The sequence below is a fragment of the Gopherus flavomarginatus genome, chromosome 10 (genome assembly GCF_025201925.1).
Source record: "Gopherus flavomarginatus isolate rGopFla2 chromosome 10, rGopFla2.mat.asm, whole genome shotgun sequence".
Taxonomy (NCBI): Eukaryota; Metazoa; Chordata; order Testudines; family Testudinidae; genus Gopherus; species Gopherus flavomarginatus.
In genome coordinates, this window is record NC_066626.1 from 35,814,185 (window position 1) to 35,830,667 (window position 16,483).

A 16,483-nucleotide genomic window follows, 5' to 3' on the forward strand; every position below is an offset into this window, starting at 1 on the left:
CAGAAACAAACAAGTTAGGGAGAAAGAAGGTAAAGCAGAATGGATGGGAGCGAGGGCAGATAAGACTAGAGACCGAGAAGCAGAGAGGAAGACTGAACCAGAGAGTTGGTGGCAGACAGGGTGAATTTGAAACAGTTTGCAACACGGAGAAAGCTCCCTAATTCTCTGATCATCCTGCCTGTTGGCCCTTGCAGTCAGCCTCTCTCCAACTGCACCAAGAAACATATTCTGTACCTGCAGCCTCCAGCTTCTCCTCCTCCTCGAACTTCTCTCCTGTCCCTAATTTAGAAATCGGCCCAGTCCTCTATATCAGACCCAATTATCGTTGGATAATTTTGGCGAACCAGAGAGTTCAGTTTGCCCATGTAAACAGTGAATATGTAAAAATATTAAAATAGACATGTGCGTAAAATATGCTTGCTGCTTATTGCAAACCTCACTTGATTACAGTTTTCTACTGTTTATTATTGGATTTTTAACGTAGCCACTGTATCTACGTTTTGATCTTTTGTCATCTCAGTTTACCTCTAAGTTGTACATTTTAATGCTGAAGAAATATAAGATGTAATCAAAATACGATTTCAAACATTTCAGAACCTGAAATAAAAATATCTAACTATCCCTAACCTCGCCCCCGCCACTTGAAACCAATCCATTTAAAGAGTGAAAAGGTGTAATTTGCATTATATTAGTAGGTTGAGAGGAGAATCCATCCAGTTTGACTATTTGCCTAGTCCAATCGTTAAAGTTGACCTAAAAGTACAATGACAAAAACAACAACATCCAAGCCAAAACCTACAACATCCTGTCGATCTGAGGGTGTTTCTGCCTCTAAATAAAAGAGATGGAAACTGGAGACAACCAACACACAGTAAAATGGTTTAGATTAGTAGGCAGACAGTTCTATTGCATCTTTGGTTCCCATAGAACAGGTTGTATCCAGATGTGCAGAGACGCATCATCTTTCCGCACGAAGCGAACATAATGGTATGTAATATGAAAACAACTTAAAATAGAAACGTGGCCAGGTCCAGACTGGGTTCCTTAATCGTATTTAAAATAATTAGTATTGTCCGTTATTAAATATCAGATACATTTTACACGTTACCAAAGTTTAACTTGAAACAAACCAACACACAGTAACTGGATAATGGACAGATACCCTTAATCGATAACTATGATCAAGACAAAAAGTCTCATTCTGGTGTTTTATGTTTACCTCTAGGCCTGGGAGCCATGTAAGATCATCCATGTGATGAAAATATTTAAAAAATAACACGACCTGAAAATAATAACAAAAAATACTCTTCAAATCAGTTCCTGAAAGGCAGAGTTATTGGTTTCACATTTAAAGCCGCATGACGCCAAAACAAATGATTTTCTTTCTTTCCCTTTCGTGATTAAATCCCTGGATAATGTGTACTGTTCCAGTAATAAAGCTCCACTTGTTACCATGCAAGCCAGGATACTTCCTTGTTAAAATGCATCCCTATGAAACTTGGCAATGTTTGTGAACTCAGGAGATCTGTTTAAAGTCTTTTAGAGTAATTGCCTATAAATGGTCTTTTAAAATACAGTGTTGATAATTGATTTTTAAAGAAGAGAATTAATTTCGAGCAGAAATGGGAGGAAAGTGTGCATCACAAACTCCAAACCATAGAAAGAGCTGTCTGATTCTGTTAAGCTTACCAGACATCAAGACTCGACAGCTTCATCGACGCATAACACCTTAATTCTCCATCTTGAATCGTAATTTAAATGTAAAGATCTATACATATTAACTATTTTTCCATCTTAGCCCTCCGTTGAAGTGGATGCATTAATAAAGGGGTCTGAAAAGTAGAGCACAGCACGCGGCTCTTGTTTTCACTTCATATTACAGATTTGCACTTGAGCTACTGAATAGTGAGAAGGCACCTGACACAGCTTTCAAACTAGAACTAAATAACCTATCATTCTTCCCCAAATAACCAAGAAAGCAAGAACCATTCTGATAAAGTATTAATAGAAACGCTCACTGGTCCCTAGGTATAACTTACTTTACCTACATCTTTAAAAGATTTTCATTTTCTGGCGACAAAGTTAAATTCTACTTAAACGTGCGAAGCTTGGTTCATGAAACATACAAAGGAGACTGTGTAATACTTTCAAGGAAATGTACAACCCGACCTAGCGCATGGTCTTCTATATAGATAAAAAGATATAGGCATGGATGATAGCCGAAGGCAATGATACTCCGATAGTGAACTATATCATTAATATGTGTGTTTGTGTGAACCTGTGTGGGGTGTGAACAAGCGCACAGGACTGGATGAAAAGTGCCTGAGAGGAATTTCTGGTCTTCGGGAAATCAGTTTTTGAGCTGTTTAGGTGAGTGTGACATTGCAATAATTGACATTTAATGTCTAAAATATCTTTAAAAGATGCTCAGCTGTGTTTCCAGTGAGGGAAACAAATACACTAAGGGAGGAAAATGCTAAAAGGTGCCTTCACTGAGAAAGTGGAGAAATTGCAAACGCCCACTCTCGCGGCAGAGGTGAGGAGTGAGGGTGAGGACACCAGACTAGGAGATAGTAACAATTACCGTGAAAGGAGGATATGTACATGCTGAAAGCTCAGTGGATCTGTTCCCCGTTCCTGCTAACCAACTCTACTGGAAATTTCTTCTCTTAAAAAACAACACACAAATCCCAGAGCAGCAACAGCAGCGCCAGGAAAGTGCTCCCCTTCCCAGCGGCGAAAGGGTTAACCTCTCCTGCGGGTACAAACAGGTCCGCAGAGTCTCTCACTGGCGACAGATGGCCACTTTCTTTTGGCCACAAAGGGATGGAATCGAGAGCTCAGCTGAATACAAATAGGCAGGTCACGTGAGAAGCCCGGACCCTTTGCTTGACGTGGACTACCATATGGCGCGTGCCGGGGAAAGCGGAGAGAGGAGGGGAAAGAGGAGGGAGGAGGGGTTTACCAGGCAGCAGAAGGGGCGCAGGCGCTATAAGCTATTAAGGGGGGCGCCTAGATCCCCTCTACCCCTCCCTCTCCTTGAGCATCACTGGCCCGGCTATATAACCTGCGCGTCCTGCACCCAGCCCCTAGAAAAAAGAGAAAACACCCTCGCACAGGAGAGCTCTCCAGGAGTAACAGGGTTATGAGATCATCACTGCAAAGGAGACACTAACAGAAATAAAAGAAAAAGAAGGTAATTATAACCCCCGATTTCCTTCTCCGAAACAGAATTTCAGTACAGATACCTGCAGCTGTATCTAGCTAGAGATATACAATGTGTGGGTGTTTAATGTAGTTTTTAATCTGCCTACAAGGGAAACAGTTTAATGCCCCAATATCTCGGTGTGTTTCATTCTAAAGCATTATTTCCACAGGTTGCGATTATGGGAGCCGGAGGTTAACCTCCCCTCCCCATTAACTTTTCCCTCGTATTTAGTTGGTGCTCCTCCCTTTCCTCAAACCCCAATGTACATTTGGTCTGAATATCATTGTTTTCTGTCGATTTTGTAATTTACCACTTATATTTTTGGGAGGCTGAGGGACAGAGGGAATATAGGGAGTTAATTATAGAATGGAATTGATGGTCCAAAGGTTTGAATAAGAAGGGGATTATTTCCCATGAACAGAGAGGGTTGTTGGGAGAAGACGTTGGAAGAATACCGCTGCAATTCATGGTAAAGCTGCTGTGGTGTAAACCGGGCTTGGAGGTTCGTTTAGATAAGTGCCGAAGGGTTTGGAGAGGAGAGAGAAAAGCGAGTAGGAACTGCAAGAGCTGGTACCTGTTACAGTGTCGGAGATAACAGAGGCTTCAGAAGCCACTCACAGCACTGCACTAATTCAATTGTTGCACTTGCACTGAAGCTCTGGTGTTCACCTCAGCAGAGACTTTGCCAGCATGGAACACTGCCGTTCTGCGAATGATACTTGTTTTCATCTTTTTGTGAAAGGGTTCCGCAGAACTTCGAGAATCCTGAAATGAAGGGAACAAGTAGTTTTCAGGTGGACAGGTTTATAGAGAAAGTGTCACACTTGATCCCCCATCTGGAGAGCTGAGCCTTGCTTGGCTCTGAACAGTTCTGGAGGTTGCATATTCTGGCATATTCTGGCTATACTACCAGGGGGAAGTTGTAGCTATTATAGGAGGCGGTGGGAAGAAAAGGAGAGCAAGAAAATGAATAAAACCTGTGGTTAGTGGATCTTTGTTTACAACTTTCCCCCTTAGAACCTGCAAACGTTCACAAAACTGCTTCACGTACTTCGATTGTGTCAATCACATTTTCTTCTGCATAATCAATTTATATTCCACGCTAATATTAGCAAGTTACATAATGCATTGGAACATAAATACATCATTATAAGAGAGAAGCGCGGGCATAATTAGAAGTTTAGTTTCTTATTCTGAGGAAAACATAATGCCTTTGTACACACACACACACACACACACACACACACACACACACACACACACACACACACACTTTGTATATATGGAAAGAGAGAGGGAGGGCTGCGGGAGGAGGGTTGTGTTTCTTCTGTTTAAAGTGTTTCTTCTCTTTTTGTCCCATCTTAAATGCAGGACTTCAAAAATGACCAAATCGTACAGTGAGAGCGGGCTGATGGGGGAGCCCCAGCCCCAGGGTCCCCCGAGCTGGACTGATGAGTGCCTCAGCTCTCAGGACGAGGAACACGAGGCGGACAAGAAGGAGGAGGATCTCGAAGCCATGCAAGCCGAGAACGAAGAGGACTCGCTGAGAAACGGCGAGGAGGAGGATGAAGACGATGACTTAGAGGAAGAGGAGGAAGAAGAGGAAGAGGAAGAAGACGATGATCAAAAGCCTAAGAGACGGGGTCCCAAGAAGAAGAAGATGACTAAGGCGCGCATGGAGAGGTTCAAGCTGAGGCGCATGAAGGCTAATGCCCGGGAGCGGAACCGCATGCACGGGCTGAACGCGGCTCTGGACAACTTGCGCAAGGTGGTGCCCTGTTACTCCAAGACGCAGAAGCTCTCGAAGATCGAGACCCTGCGCTTGGCCAAGAACTACATCTGGGCGCTCTCCGAGATCCTGCGCTCCGGAAAGAGCCCGGACCTCGTGTCATTTGTACAGACCCTGTGCAAGGGTTTGTCCCAACCCACTACCAACTTAGTAGCCGGCTGCCTCCAGCTCAACCCCAGGACTTTCCTTCCGGAGCAGAGCCAAGACATGCCGCCCCATATGCAGCCGGCCAGTGCTTCCTTCCCCGTGCACCCTTACGCCTACCAGTCCCCGGGTCTTCCCAGTCCGCCCTATGGCACCATGGACAGCTCCCATATCTTCCACATGAAGCCTCCGCACTCGTTTGGGGCTGCTCTGGAGCCATTTTTCGATAGCACCCTCACTGATTGCACCAGCCCTTCCTTTGACGGACCCCTCAGCCCACCCCTCAGCATCAACGGGAACTTCTCTTTCAAACATGAACCTTCCAACGAGTTTGATAAAAATTATGCCTTTACCATGCACTATCCCGCAGCTACTCTGGCAGGAGCCTCAGGCCACGGATCAATCTTCTCTGGCTCTGCCTCTCGCTGTGAGATCCCCATAGACAACATTATGCCCTATGAGAGCCATTCCCATCACGAACGAGTCATGAGTGCCCAGCTCAATGCCATCTTTCACGATTAACCCTTCAAGGCGCATCAGCGTCACGACAGAGAAGGAAACAAATTGATTGTGCGTACAGTGACTGACTTGTTTACAAAGGGCAGCCCTTTGGGTACCACTGCTACGAAGTGCAAATACTCCAAGATTCAAGTGATATATGTATTTATTGTCGTTTCTGCCTTTAGGTGAAACTGGGATGCAAAGTTCCTGTTCACCTTCTGTATTATTTTCTAAAAGTTCTTGAAAACTACACTGTAAATTTGGTGTAGGGGTATTCAGATCGTTTTAATTATCTGATCGGGATAACAAAATCACAAGCAATAATTAGGATCTATGCAATTTTTAAACTAGAAATGGGCCAATTACAAAATATATATAAATCTATATTTTTCAACCAACATTTTACTACTTGTTACCTTTCCCATGCTGAATTATTTTGTTGTGATTTTGTACAGAATTTTTAATGACTTTTTATAACGTGGATTTCCTATTTTAAACCATGCAGCTTCATCAATTTTTATACATATTGGAAAAGTAGAATTATATCTAATTTATACAAAATAATTTAACTAATTTAAACCAGCAGAAAAGTGCTTAGAAAAGTTATGTTGCCTTTGCACTTCTTTCATTTCAAATCGTTAACAGAATGCATAGCCCTGGCAATTTCTTTCCCATGAAATTATTTTCCCCTTTACAATTAGAACCAGATCCCTAATTCTTGAGAGGATATAAGAACGAAATACTTATTTTCTATTAGAACATATCAATTCAACACATTACTTGCACAAACTTGTATATAAATATTATAAGCAAATGCCAACACCTTTCTAGAATCTAAAGCTGCTTGACTATCACATACAATTTGCACTGTTTCTTTTTAGTCTTTGAACCCCTTTGCATTCCGTAATTTTGAAGAGAACTTGAAAATATTAATGTTTCCAGACAATATAAATGCATGATTTCATACATATTCACATATTCACATTCGGTGGTTTGTCAAATACTCATATTATGAACTGGAGCCTAAAACTAATCAGGCGTTAACGTTGGGCTATATACCTATTGTAGTCAATTAGTACAGTAGCTTAAAACAAATTCAAACCATTTAACCCGTAATTAGAAAAATAGCTATTGCATGTACAATGCAGTCCAGAATAAGTGCTGTCTGAAATGTAATGCTGGTTCAACTGAAATCAATCTGTACTGTATTTTTGTTTGTAATCCTGTATATTATGATGTAATGCACACTGGGATTTCAGAAACATCCCTCCATTTGCAACAACATAGTATTGGACATTTGATCGAATGTTGCATTTCTCTTTATAGGTGATTTTTTTCTTAGTGTAAGTAATTCCTATGGGATTATTGTTTTACTTGGATAGCTCATGAAAGGTGCAACATTTATTATTTGTAGAATAAAACGGACTCAAAAACAAAGTCCTGGATTCTTTCTTTGTTTAGTGTAAAACTACATTTTTTGTATTGCTGGTCTGTTTAATTGTTTAACGTTAAAGAATGTAAATAGAAATGTAGTACAAATTTGTGAGTAATATGGAGATGACTGAATTTGAGTTTTCAGCTTCAGGTTGCTGGTTTTGATTTTTGTGTACTCTTTGTGACTGATGTGACCCTTCTCATTAAAAAAAAGACAAAAGTGTTAACATTTGTGGGCTACCAAGAACTTGCAAAATTTGCCTCTACTCTCGATTTTGTAAATCCTTGTCACAACACAGCAGGGTTGAGAATTGGAGTGGTTTTCTTTAAACTTCAGGAAGCCTCTTCGTGTCTCCATCTTCTCTTGATTTTTAATACAGTACTTGCAATTTTTCCTAGTGCGCAGTGAGAGCACTGAGGGAAAGTATACAGCTTAGCCATGATTTTCGAATAGAAAGTGATTCAACAATGACTAAAGTAGTTAAAGCGAACCAGTCATTAAAGGATTAATTCTGTTTCATTAAGGATTCCGTAAGTGGTACATAAAAAGCGAATTATCCATAGTTGTTTGCCCACAATATGAGAAGAATTGACCATTTATGATCCAACTATTTGTTCATGAAAATGTTTCTCAGCCAGAGGCTTTTCCCGGCAGCAGGTACTAGCCTACGATTGGCTCCTCTGGACCCCGCCTCTTACAGCCGAGCCATTGGGCAGGCTCTTCCTGAGTTTGGCCCCAGATCAGAAGTCGCTAGAACTAATTGCTCGCTCCACTCTGAAAAGTCTTGGCGCTCACCTCCACCGGAGAGGTGGTGGCTAAGAATGAAGTATCTGGAGACTAGTGTTTTGGCACCATCCCTTCGCCCCATCCCTCAGCAGTGTTTTCGTTTTTCTCCTTAGCAGCTGCACCGGTTTTTTTCCTCTAACCGAGGCCATGATCCTGACACTATCAATTCACCAGGCACTGTTCCTCTTCTTTCATGACATGAAACATGTGGTCCTTTAATTTTTAATCTTCGGTGCTCTTCTAGGGCTGTAGAAACCTACAGACAAATTGTCTGAGACATCTAAATAATCTAATAACCATGAACAATGTAGAAATAAAATTATCAACAGGTCTATCACAGACTGGTGCAAATAAAATGAGTGACCTTTAAACTTCTCCCTGAAAGTCCTCCCTCATAAGTAGGAGATACTTTATAAAATGCCTTAAAATGAACAAGTGAAACTTGGTAGGTCTGATCATAGAATATCAGGGTTGGAAGGACCTCAGGAGGTCATCTAGTCCAACCCCGTGTGCTCAAAGCAGGACCAATTCCCAGATAGATTTTTACCTCAGTTCCCTAAATGGCTCTCTCAAGGCTTGAACTCACAACCTTTGATTTAAAAGGCTAATGCTCAAACCACTGAGCTACCCCCAGAAAAGACAAAAAGTTTTGCCAAGGTCACATAGAAGATCACATTATTATCTCCTATTTCAAAAGGTGCTTTATGGTAAAAACAAAAATCAAAGACCCAAAACCATATTTATATTTGCAATGTGTTTATTGGCCTAAAAACAGTCTTTTGACCTAAAAACAAACACAAAGTTAATTGCTAGGCTAGCTGATTCACTTTGCAGCAGCTCGATTTCATTTAGCTGTAGTTGGATAAAGTGTGTTGCTCTGCAGTCTAGAAACTTGTTGCTGCGTGAAAAAAAGAAAAAGAAAAACAATCATTAGAGAACAACTGTTCAAGTTCTCCATTGCTCTTGTCTAGGCAGCAAAGATAGCTAAATATACTCTGAATAACCTAAGGGGAAAACACTGAATGACAATTTCTAAGACAAAATTTAAAAAAAAATCGGACCTAGGTTTGCATGCCTTTTGGTTATATGTCTTCTTCTTAAACATAAGGATTCTCTTCCGTCAGTCAAGGGGCAACTCACTTACCACCATCTTTTATTCAAAGGCAGGCACAGATGTTCCTTCTGCAGGGGAGGTTTTAATTTATGAAAATTATATTGTTTATGCATGAAAGCACTCTGCATAACACGCAGTATTTCCATGTGATGAGAGAAATACCGCAGAACCAGTGCCAATGTCAGGAACATATTCTGCAAATTTAGTAGCTTAAATGTTTAATGAATATTTGGAAGGTATTTCCAAACCACAAGAAACCTTTTTAATTACCTTCTCTTTTTCAGTTATTGACAAAATTCAATTCCTCTAACCAATGCAATTTACTTTAAAGGTCTGACTATTCTTTTGAATATTTGTTACCATGGTACTTCAAAAGAAATAATAATTAGTAGAACAAACTAATAAAGAAAATCAATTTTGGCCGATACTCCATCTGACACTTTTTCTTGTGAGTTTTGTTGTTTCTATTAGGGTTTCCCCACCACCATTACCAACCTCAGGCAAAACCAATATATTTTGAGTTATCTTTTCATGGTGCCATTTCTTATGATAGTACAATATTTTTTTTCTTACTGGAAATAATAGGCCAAATCCTGAAGTCCTTATTCAGAGTCTGATTGTTGTGCCCCATCAGATAGTGTTTAAAGAGAAGAAAGTACCTGCGCAGTTCTCCTCACAGATATCAGTAAGCTGGTGGGGTGACCCACCGTCCTTATGTGGAGTAAGCTGAAAGCCTGATTCTCCAGCCCATATGGATCCCAGGTAATCAGCAGGAGTTTGGGACCATCTGCACAGAGGCCCTGTGCTTTCATTCCAGCTCTGTGCACTGTGCCCTTTCCCTATCTCAGCAACATAGTTCTCTTAGAACAGAATGTGTGGTGCTTCTGCAGTTTGCCAACTGCCCAAGAAGCCTCACTTAAAAGGAGATCACCATCATGCAGAGGGCTTAGTAGAATGGTCTTTCCACCATGATCTTCTCAGGGCTGACGTGTGGATGGTATTCATGGCCTGACCATTCTTTCCTCACCCACATCCACTTCTTGCTTTGTCTTCCTGCATGGACCTCTGAACTCATCAAAAGCACTCCATAGGCTCTGCAATAAGTAGGATCACTGGTGCAGAGGTGGGTGAGGCCCCTCATTATGCCTGGGAAGGCTGTGATACATGGGTGAAGAATTATAATTGGGAACCTCAGATTTTACTCAATACTTACTTCATTGACTTCAGTGAGAATTATGCATGAATAAGGATCTCAGAGCCTGGCTCAGTGACTTCAGTGGGACTATCTGACTGAATAAGGGAAGCAGGTTTAAGCTCATTGGATTAATTGTAAGGAGGACTGGGTTCTTAATTTGAATAAAATATATAAAGAGTTACTTTCTTCAGGAGCTGGTGTTCCCAATGGCTGAGTAAGCCACTAAATGATAGCAATGTATGATCTCAGAGGCTAATAACAGGGCAATGAATATCGTTCTAAACTCAATCTTGGCATAAATAGACCAGCCATTAAAATAAAGCTTTTTTAATTAAAACACAAAACTTTCAATCACCCAACACAAGTTTAATGTAAAACAAGTTAGACTTGGTGAACTAATAGCCTATATATTGCTTTCACTGTTCTAAAAATAAAGGATTTGAAGTGCCTCAGATACTAAATTTTGACAAGAAGGGTACTTTTGATAGGATAGTACATGACTGCCATAAGGAATCCTACCAAACAATTTAGATAATTATAGAGCCAAATGCTGCTTATCTTATTTATGCAGTCCTTACTCATTCTTTATGCAGGAAAAACCTCACAGAAATCAAATCTGCCATAGTGGGAATTTTGCATGACAGAGTACTGAAAAAGAACTGCAGAGTTTGGTACTCATGTTTTTTATTTTTATAAATAATATAAATATGCTAGTTTTTACCCATCAACCTGCGTTGTCTTAAAAAGTATGAGTTAAAGTGTATATTTAAAAATGGACTAAATACATTATTTAGCTAATAGACGTATTACAAAGAGTTTAAGACATATTACTGTGGCTTGAAATGATGGGTTGAAGAGCTACATCAGAACTGTTCTGTATAAATGTGTACATAAGTGTTTTTTTAATAATTAAAATACATATTTAACAAACCGTCAGAAGCGAGGCAATCGAAAATAAAGGCTGACATTGCTCTTTAAGCATTTCTTTTATGTATTTAGGTTGCCTGTGGGGTGTGTTAAGCATAGAATATCAGTCCTGATTTGCAATTTCCTGGCCTGAACCAGTTTGCATCACAGACTAAATTGCATGTAAGATAAAATTAAGTACAAGTCATTGTGGTCTACAGTTCCTAGCAAAATTCTAGCTAGAACAGGACAAAAATCAGAATTCTGATTATAGTGTTATTGTACATTTTTAACATAACATGTCAAACTTAATGTAAAGAAGAAATAAAATACCTCTGGCCCATGCAGCCTTATTTCATCTTGCTTCATCCATTTTACATCTTCTTTTGTTTGTCTTCTTCTTACTGATCTTCCAGTTCCCTCACTTTTCAAAATTACTTTTGCCTTGTATTTCTGTCACCCTTCCAGTTGCCTCTTGTACCTGTTCGAGCTTCCCCAATTCTTCTTGTTTTTCCTCTTTGCAGCTATTTCGTTCTTTGCCCTTTTTTCAAGTTTACTTTGTCCTTCACAGCTTTCCTGTCTTTCATTCTCTCTCTCTCTCTCTCCCCTTGCCCGCCTCCCTCTTCCTTGATCTACCTTTAGTGTGATAGGACACCAATAAAGCTCACCCACAGAAAAGGTTTCTGCTGCTAGAGTTCTCAACAGTATTTCACTCATGGCTATATTAATCTCAGAATTTTAGAAAAAGCTGACGCTGATGTTTGATATTTCTGATTTAAAATCAAGATGGAAAAAATTAAAGTGCCTGGGTTGAAATGATATTGAAAAATGTAGGTACACAGACTATTTAGACTTTACTCTAGAGAAGAACTTAAACATCCTAGAGGGTACATACTTAAAAAAAAAAAAAAAAAAAGGTGATGCTCCAGGTTTAAAAATCCATGGCATAGTATAGACTTTATACGCTGGGTCTACTATTGTCACAAAGGTGGTCATAGCCAGAAAAATGTGCAAGCCAGTGATGTGCTTCCAATGTCTAAATCCAGGCTCCTACAGAAATTAATCTCCTTTAGCCTCTAATACAGTACAAAATCATACATTTGGATCACAGTGCATGATCTTTTGCACAATTTACTGCTAAAATAAGGGGCAAAGTGTGTCCGTTGACTTGATGGAAGTGCATTGTGGGACATTAGATACAATAACAGATCATCTTTAAAGTGAGGTATGTTCCTTAATACAAAGGCTGCCAGTCTTTTAAAACAGAAAATAACCAACATTTTAACATGAGGCTCCTGTGTAGCCCCTCTAAAGCCTTTCCAGGCAGCAGGAAAAAGTCATCTGAAGATTTTTTTTACACCAAATCCATCTGTGGTTATGTTCTGCAACTTACCTCCCTATCTACCCCCATTGCTCTAGGCTTCCCTACTTTCATGGGTTTATTGTCACTATGCCAGCATGCTCATTTGCAATGGGAGGACACACATGATAAGTTACAGAATCTTTGAGCAACTTGCAACAGTATTCTTACTACCTTATCCATATTTCTGGTGGCAGTGAGCAGCATGTCTCCCACATGTTGCTTACCATGCCACAATCAGAAACAACCATGGGCCTTACCTCCACACCTGGGACATCCTGGGAGATCTACAGAAAGCCAAGACTACAATGTGGAGACCTTGTACCTTTGTATTCAATCTGAACCCTGGTGGCTTCCCTCCATTAGGAATTTACCCAAGCTGTTGCTGTCTCTTGGTCTCCAGGAGATGAGGGCTTGGTGGAAGACATAATTTGGTATTACCTTTTCCCTTGAATCTCCAGCATGTCTCTCCTCCCCATCAAGATGGAGATGACATGTCCTACTCAATCTCTGACCCCTCTCTCAACTCAGATCCCAGATCTGCAGAGAGACTTCTGTGCTATCCAGAGAAGCAGGAACAGCAATATATAGGCAACTGAGGACCCATCTGCCAAGGAGAGGGGAAATCCAAATGGGGAGGTTTAGGAGATCGATCCAGACCATAGCTAAAAGCTACTGAAAGCCAGACCTATAGCAGTGCCAGGTGGAAATGATTATAGTTAGTATGTATAGAAAAACTCTTCAGCTGTGACAGCTAATCTATAAATTGATATTATACACCTGAATTTAAAAATATTTTTGTATACCAAATTAATTAAATATATTGGAAATCCATGTATTATGCACAGAATAACAGTTGTCTTGGAAGAAAACACCACCCTAGAATTTACTCAAAGGTTTTGATAATGGAGTATTTATTAATGGTAGCAGAGGTCAATAACATCGAATGTTCCTTCTCTCTAAGAATTTCCTCTGCTACATACGTTAAGTATATATTTAATTTTAATCTATTTAATTTAAAATATTAAGTTATTGATTTACTATCACCTTAAAGTAAAGTAAATAAAAGGCTATTACAACTTTTACTGACGTCGGCTGAAGGGTATTACAAGTCTCTTGAGAACTGTCAAACTCTTTCACTGATGTCAGAGAAAACTGTAATAACATTCCACTGACACAAAGGAGTTATCAGTTTATTCTTTGACTGCAATTTACTGAGAAATAAACTGGTATTTATTATATGAGATATATTGGGTAGGCTAATAAGTGGTTCCAGAGACAAATAAAGATTGCTGAAGCAGTTAATATAGAACACAGAGCCTGAAAGTTGATGCACCTATTCTTATTTTTATCATATATTGTACTTTACCTTCTAGTTAATGATTTAACTTTCTTTCTAAGTGACATCAATGAAAATACATTAAAGCTCACATAGATGTCAAATAACTGATACAAGTTTTATTGGTTCATCTACTGTTACAGTTGTCAGAATACTACTCTGGAAAGTATATTTGGTCTGCAGTTTTTTATCTTGCTATACCAGCTTCTGGCATGAATTCTGTTTAAACAAAAGACATATCTCCAAATTTTCTACATAATGTCAACCTTTTTTATTTTATTTTGTTATTTCACAAAGTATATAGATTCCAACAGAGAAGATCCACATGGAAAAAATATTGGGCACAACTTATAAACTCCCCCTGTCCCCATCACAATAGGTCCCTTTTTGTTAAGAGTTTTAAGCAAGCAGAAGTTTTATATGATTAGATATGAGTTGGGGCCATATTTGTCCCTTGTAAAATAATCCTTGTTTAAACAAGCTTTTGAAGATTTGTTATAAAATATGGTAATATACTACTGTATTTTTATTTTTCAAATTTCATGTTCAAGTACTGCACATAAAATATTTTCATAGAAAGGTTGACATGAAGATCCTATAACAGCAGTATAGTGGTCACTGGTGTAGACCTGGCTGTTTATCATTCTTGACCTGTAATTCTCTTTTGCTGAAATCTCTATCTGTACTTTTTATGTAAACAAAATATGTTAAAACCAAATTGTGCCATCAGATATGCACACACAAGTCACAACCTGAAAGAATTGTGTGCCTTTACCTGAGGGCAGAATGTCAAATGTTACTGTTCATATCTCATAAGATACAGATGAAGGTACAATAGAAGCAAATACATTACAAATAACTATATGCGTGATTATGATAACAATGTAAAGCAATGTTATCTATAAAATATACCAAAAAATTACATAAAGAGAGAGAAATCAAATCCCATGATAGAGCAACAGGGTTTCAGCCCCAAGCAGAGGGCTTGTAATCTCAGTCCCACTGCCCAGGGCTGAAGCACTCAGGCTTGGGCTTTGGCCCTAGGTCCCAGCAAGTTTAAACCAGCCCTGGCGCCCCCATTAAAACAAGGTCGCAACCCATTTGCAGTCCCAATCCACAGTTTGAGAACCACTGATCAAGATCATTAGCAATGGTGTACAGATACTTCTGATATTTTCACAGAGGGCAATTTTGTCGCCTTTGTTTGAGTAAATCACATCATTTATTTCAGTTTTGCGTGGGTGTGGATAGGAGGATTTCTTCAGATGTACATAACATCACTTAGATTCTAAAATGAGACATTATAGAAAAAGTCTGACAGACATTTTTACATTTAATTTTGAATCTTAATTCACACCATTCATAGCTCATGGCATACAATATCTTTTAATGCTTATTTTCCTCAACAAGTTTCCCATTAAAAACATCTTTATTATCTCTGGAAAATTGGGGCGAGAAAAGCAAACCACCACTCCCTCTTTTGAGGAAATATTGTTTGCTTCATAATTGCTGTTGTTTGTCACTTAGATACCATGGTGACCGACACCTTACAAATGCCATAGACAGAGAGAGATGATTATTGCTATAAAGCACAATCTGCAAACAATTATAATAGTATAAATGTATGTCTCAAACATGAGACTTTTGAATATCAAGAAATGGCAAACTGTGTATCCTTTTAATGGTGCAGTAAGATAAAACTAAAGAGCTGGGTCTTTAATACAAACCACAAATATTGCCAGGCTTGAGAAAAAAAAACCTGAGAGCGGTTTGCTATTTATTGATTTAGGAAAACAAGTTTACAAATTCCCTGCCATGTAACTCCCAGAAAGAAAACAGTCACTCCAGCCCCTAGCTTTGGTTGAGAGAGGCGTTACACACGACCATGATGCTCAGATCTCTCTGTGGCCATGTCTACATCTAAAGTTTTGCAGCGCTGGTTGTTACAGCTGTATTAGTACAGCTGTATAGGGCCAGCGCTGCAGAGTGGCCACACTTACAGCAACCAGCGCTGCAAGTGGTGTTAGATGTGGCCACACTGCAGCGCTGTTGGGCGGCTTCAAGGGGGGTTCCGGGAACACGAGAGCAAACCGGGAAAGGAGACCCGCTTCGCCGCGGTTTGCTCTCGCGTTCCCGGAGCCACCCAGCAAACCGCAGGGAAGGAGACCTGCTTGCTCTGGGCTCTGGGAACGCGAGAGCAAACCGGGGAAGGAGATCCGCTTCGCCGCGGTTTGCTCTCTCGTTCCCGGAGCCACCCAGCAAACCGCAGGGAAGGAGACCTGCTTGCTCGGGGCTCTGGGAACGAGAGAGCAAACCGGGAAAGGAGACCCGCTTCGCCGCGGTTTGCTCTCTCGTTCCCGGAGCCACCCAGCAAACCGCAGGGAAGGAGACCTGCTTGCTCGGGGCTCTGGGAACGAGAGAGCAAACCGGGGAAGGAGACCCGCTTCGCCGCGGTTTGCTCTCTCGTTCCCGGAGCCACCCAGCAAACCGCAGGGAAGGAGACCTGCTTGCTCTGGGCTCCGGGAACGCGAGAGCAAACCGGGGAAGGAGACCCGCTTCGCCGCGGTTTGCTCTCTCGTTCCCGGAGCCACCCAGCAAACCGCAGGGAAGGAGACCTGCTTGCTCGGGGCTCTGGGAACGAGAGAGCAAACCGGGCAAGGAGACCCGCTTCGCCGCGGTTTGCTCTCTCGTTCCCGGAGCCACCCA

The 16,483-nt window shown here is 40.5% G+C and overlaps 1 protein-coding gene across 1 annotated transcript; it reads left to right on the forward strand.

Annotated features, from left to right (window-relative positions):
• The first annotated feature begins 4,577 nt into the window (after positions 1–4,577).
• NEUROD1 (neuronal differentiation 1) lies at positions 4,578–7,374 on the forward strand. Its single transcript, XM_050916435.1, has one exon. It carries the CDS (start codon positions 4,590–4,592, stop codon positions 5,661–5,663), a length of 1,074 nt encoding a protein of 357 aa, XP_050772392.1. The 5' UTR covers positions 4,578–4,589; the 3' UTR covers positions 5,664–7,374.
• Positions 7,375–16,483: the final 9,109 nt, after the last annotated feature.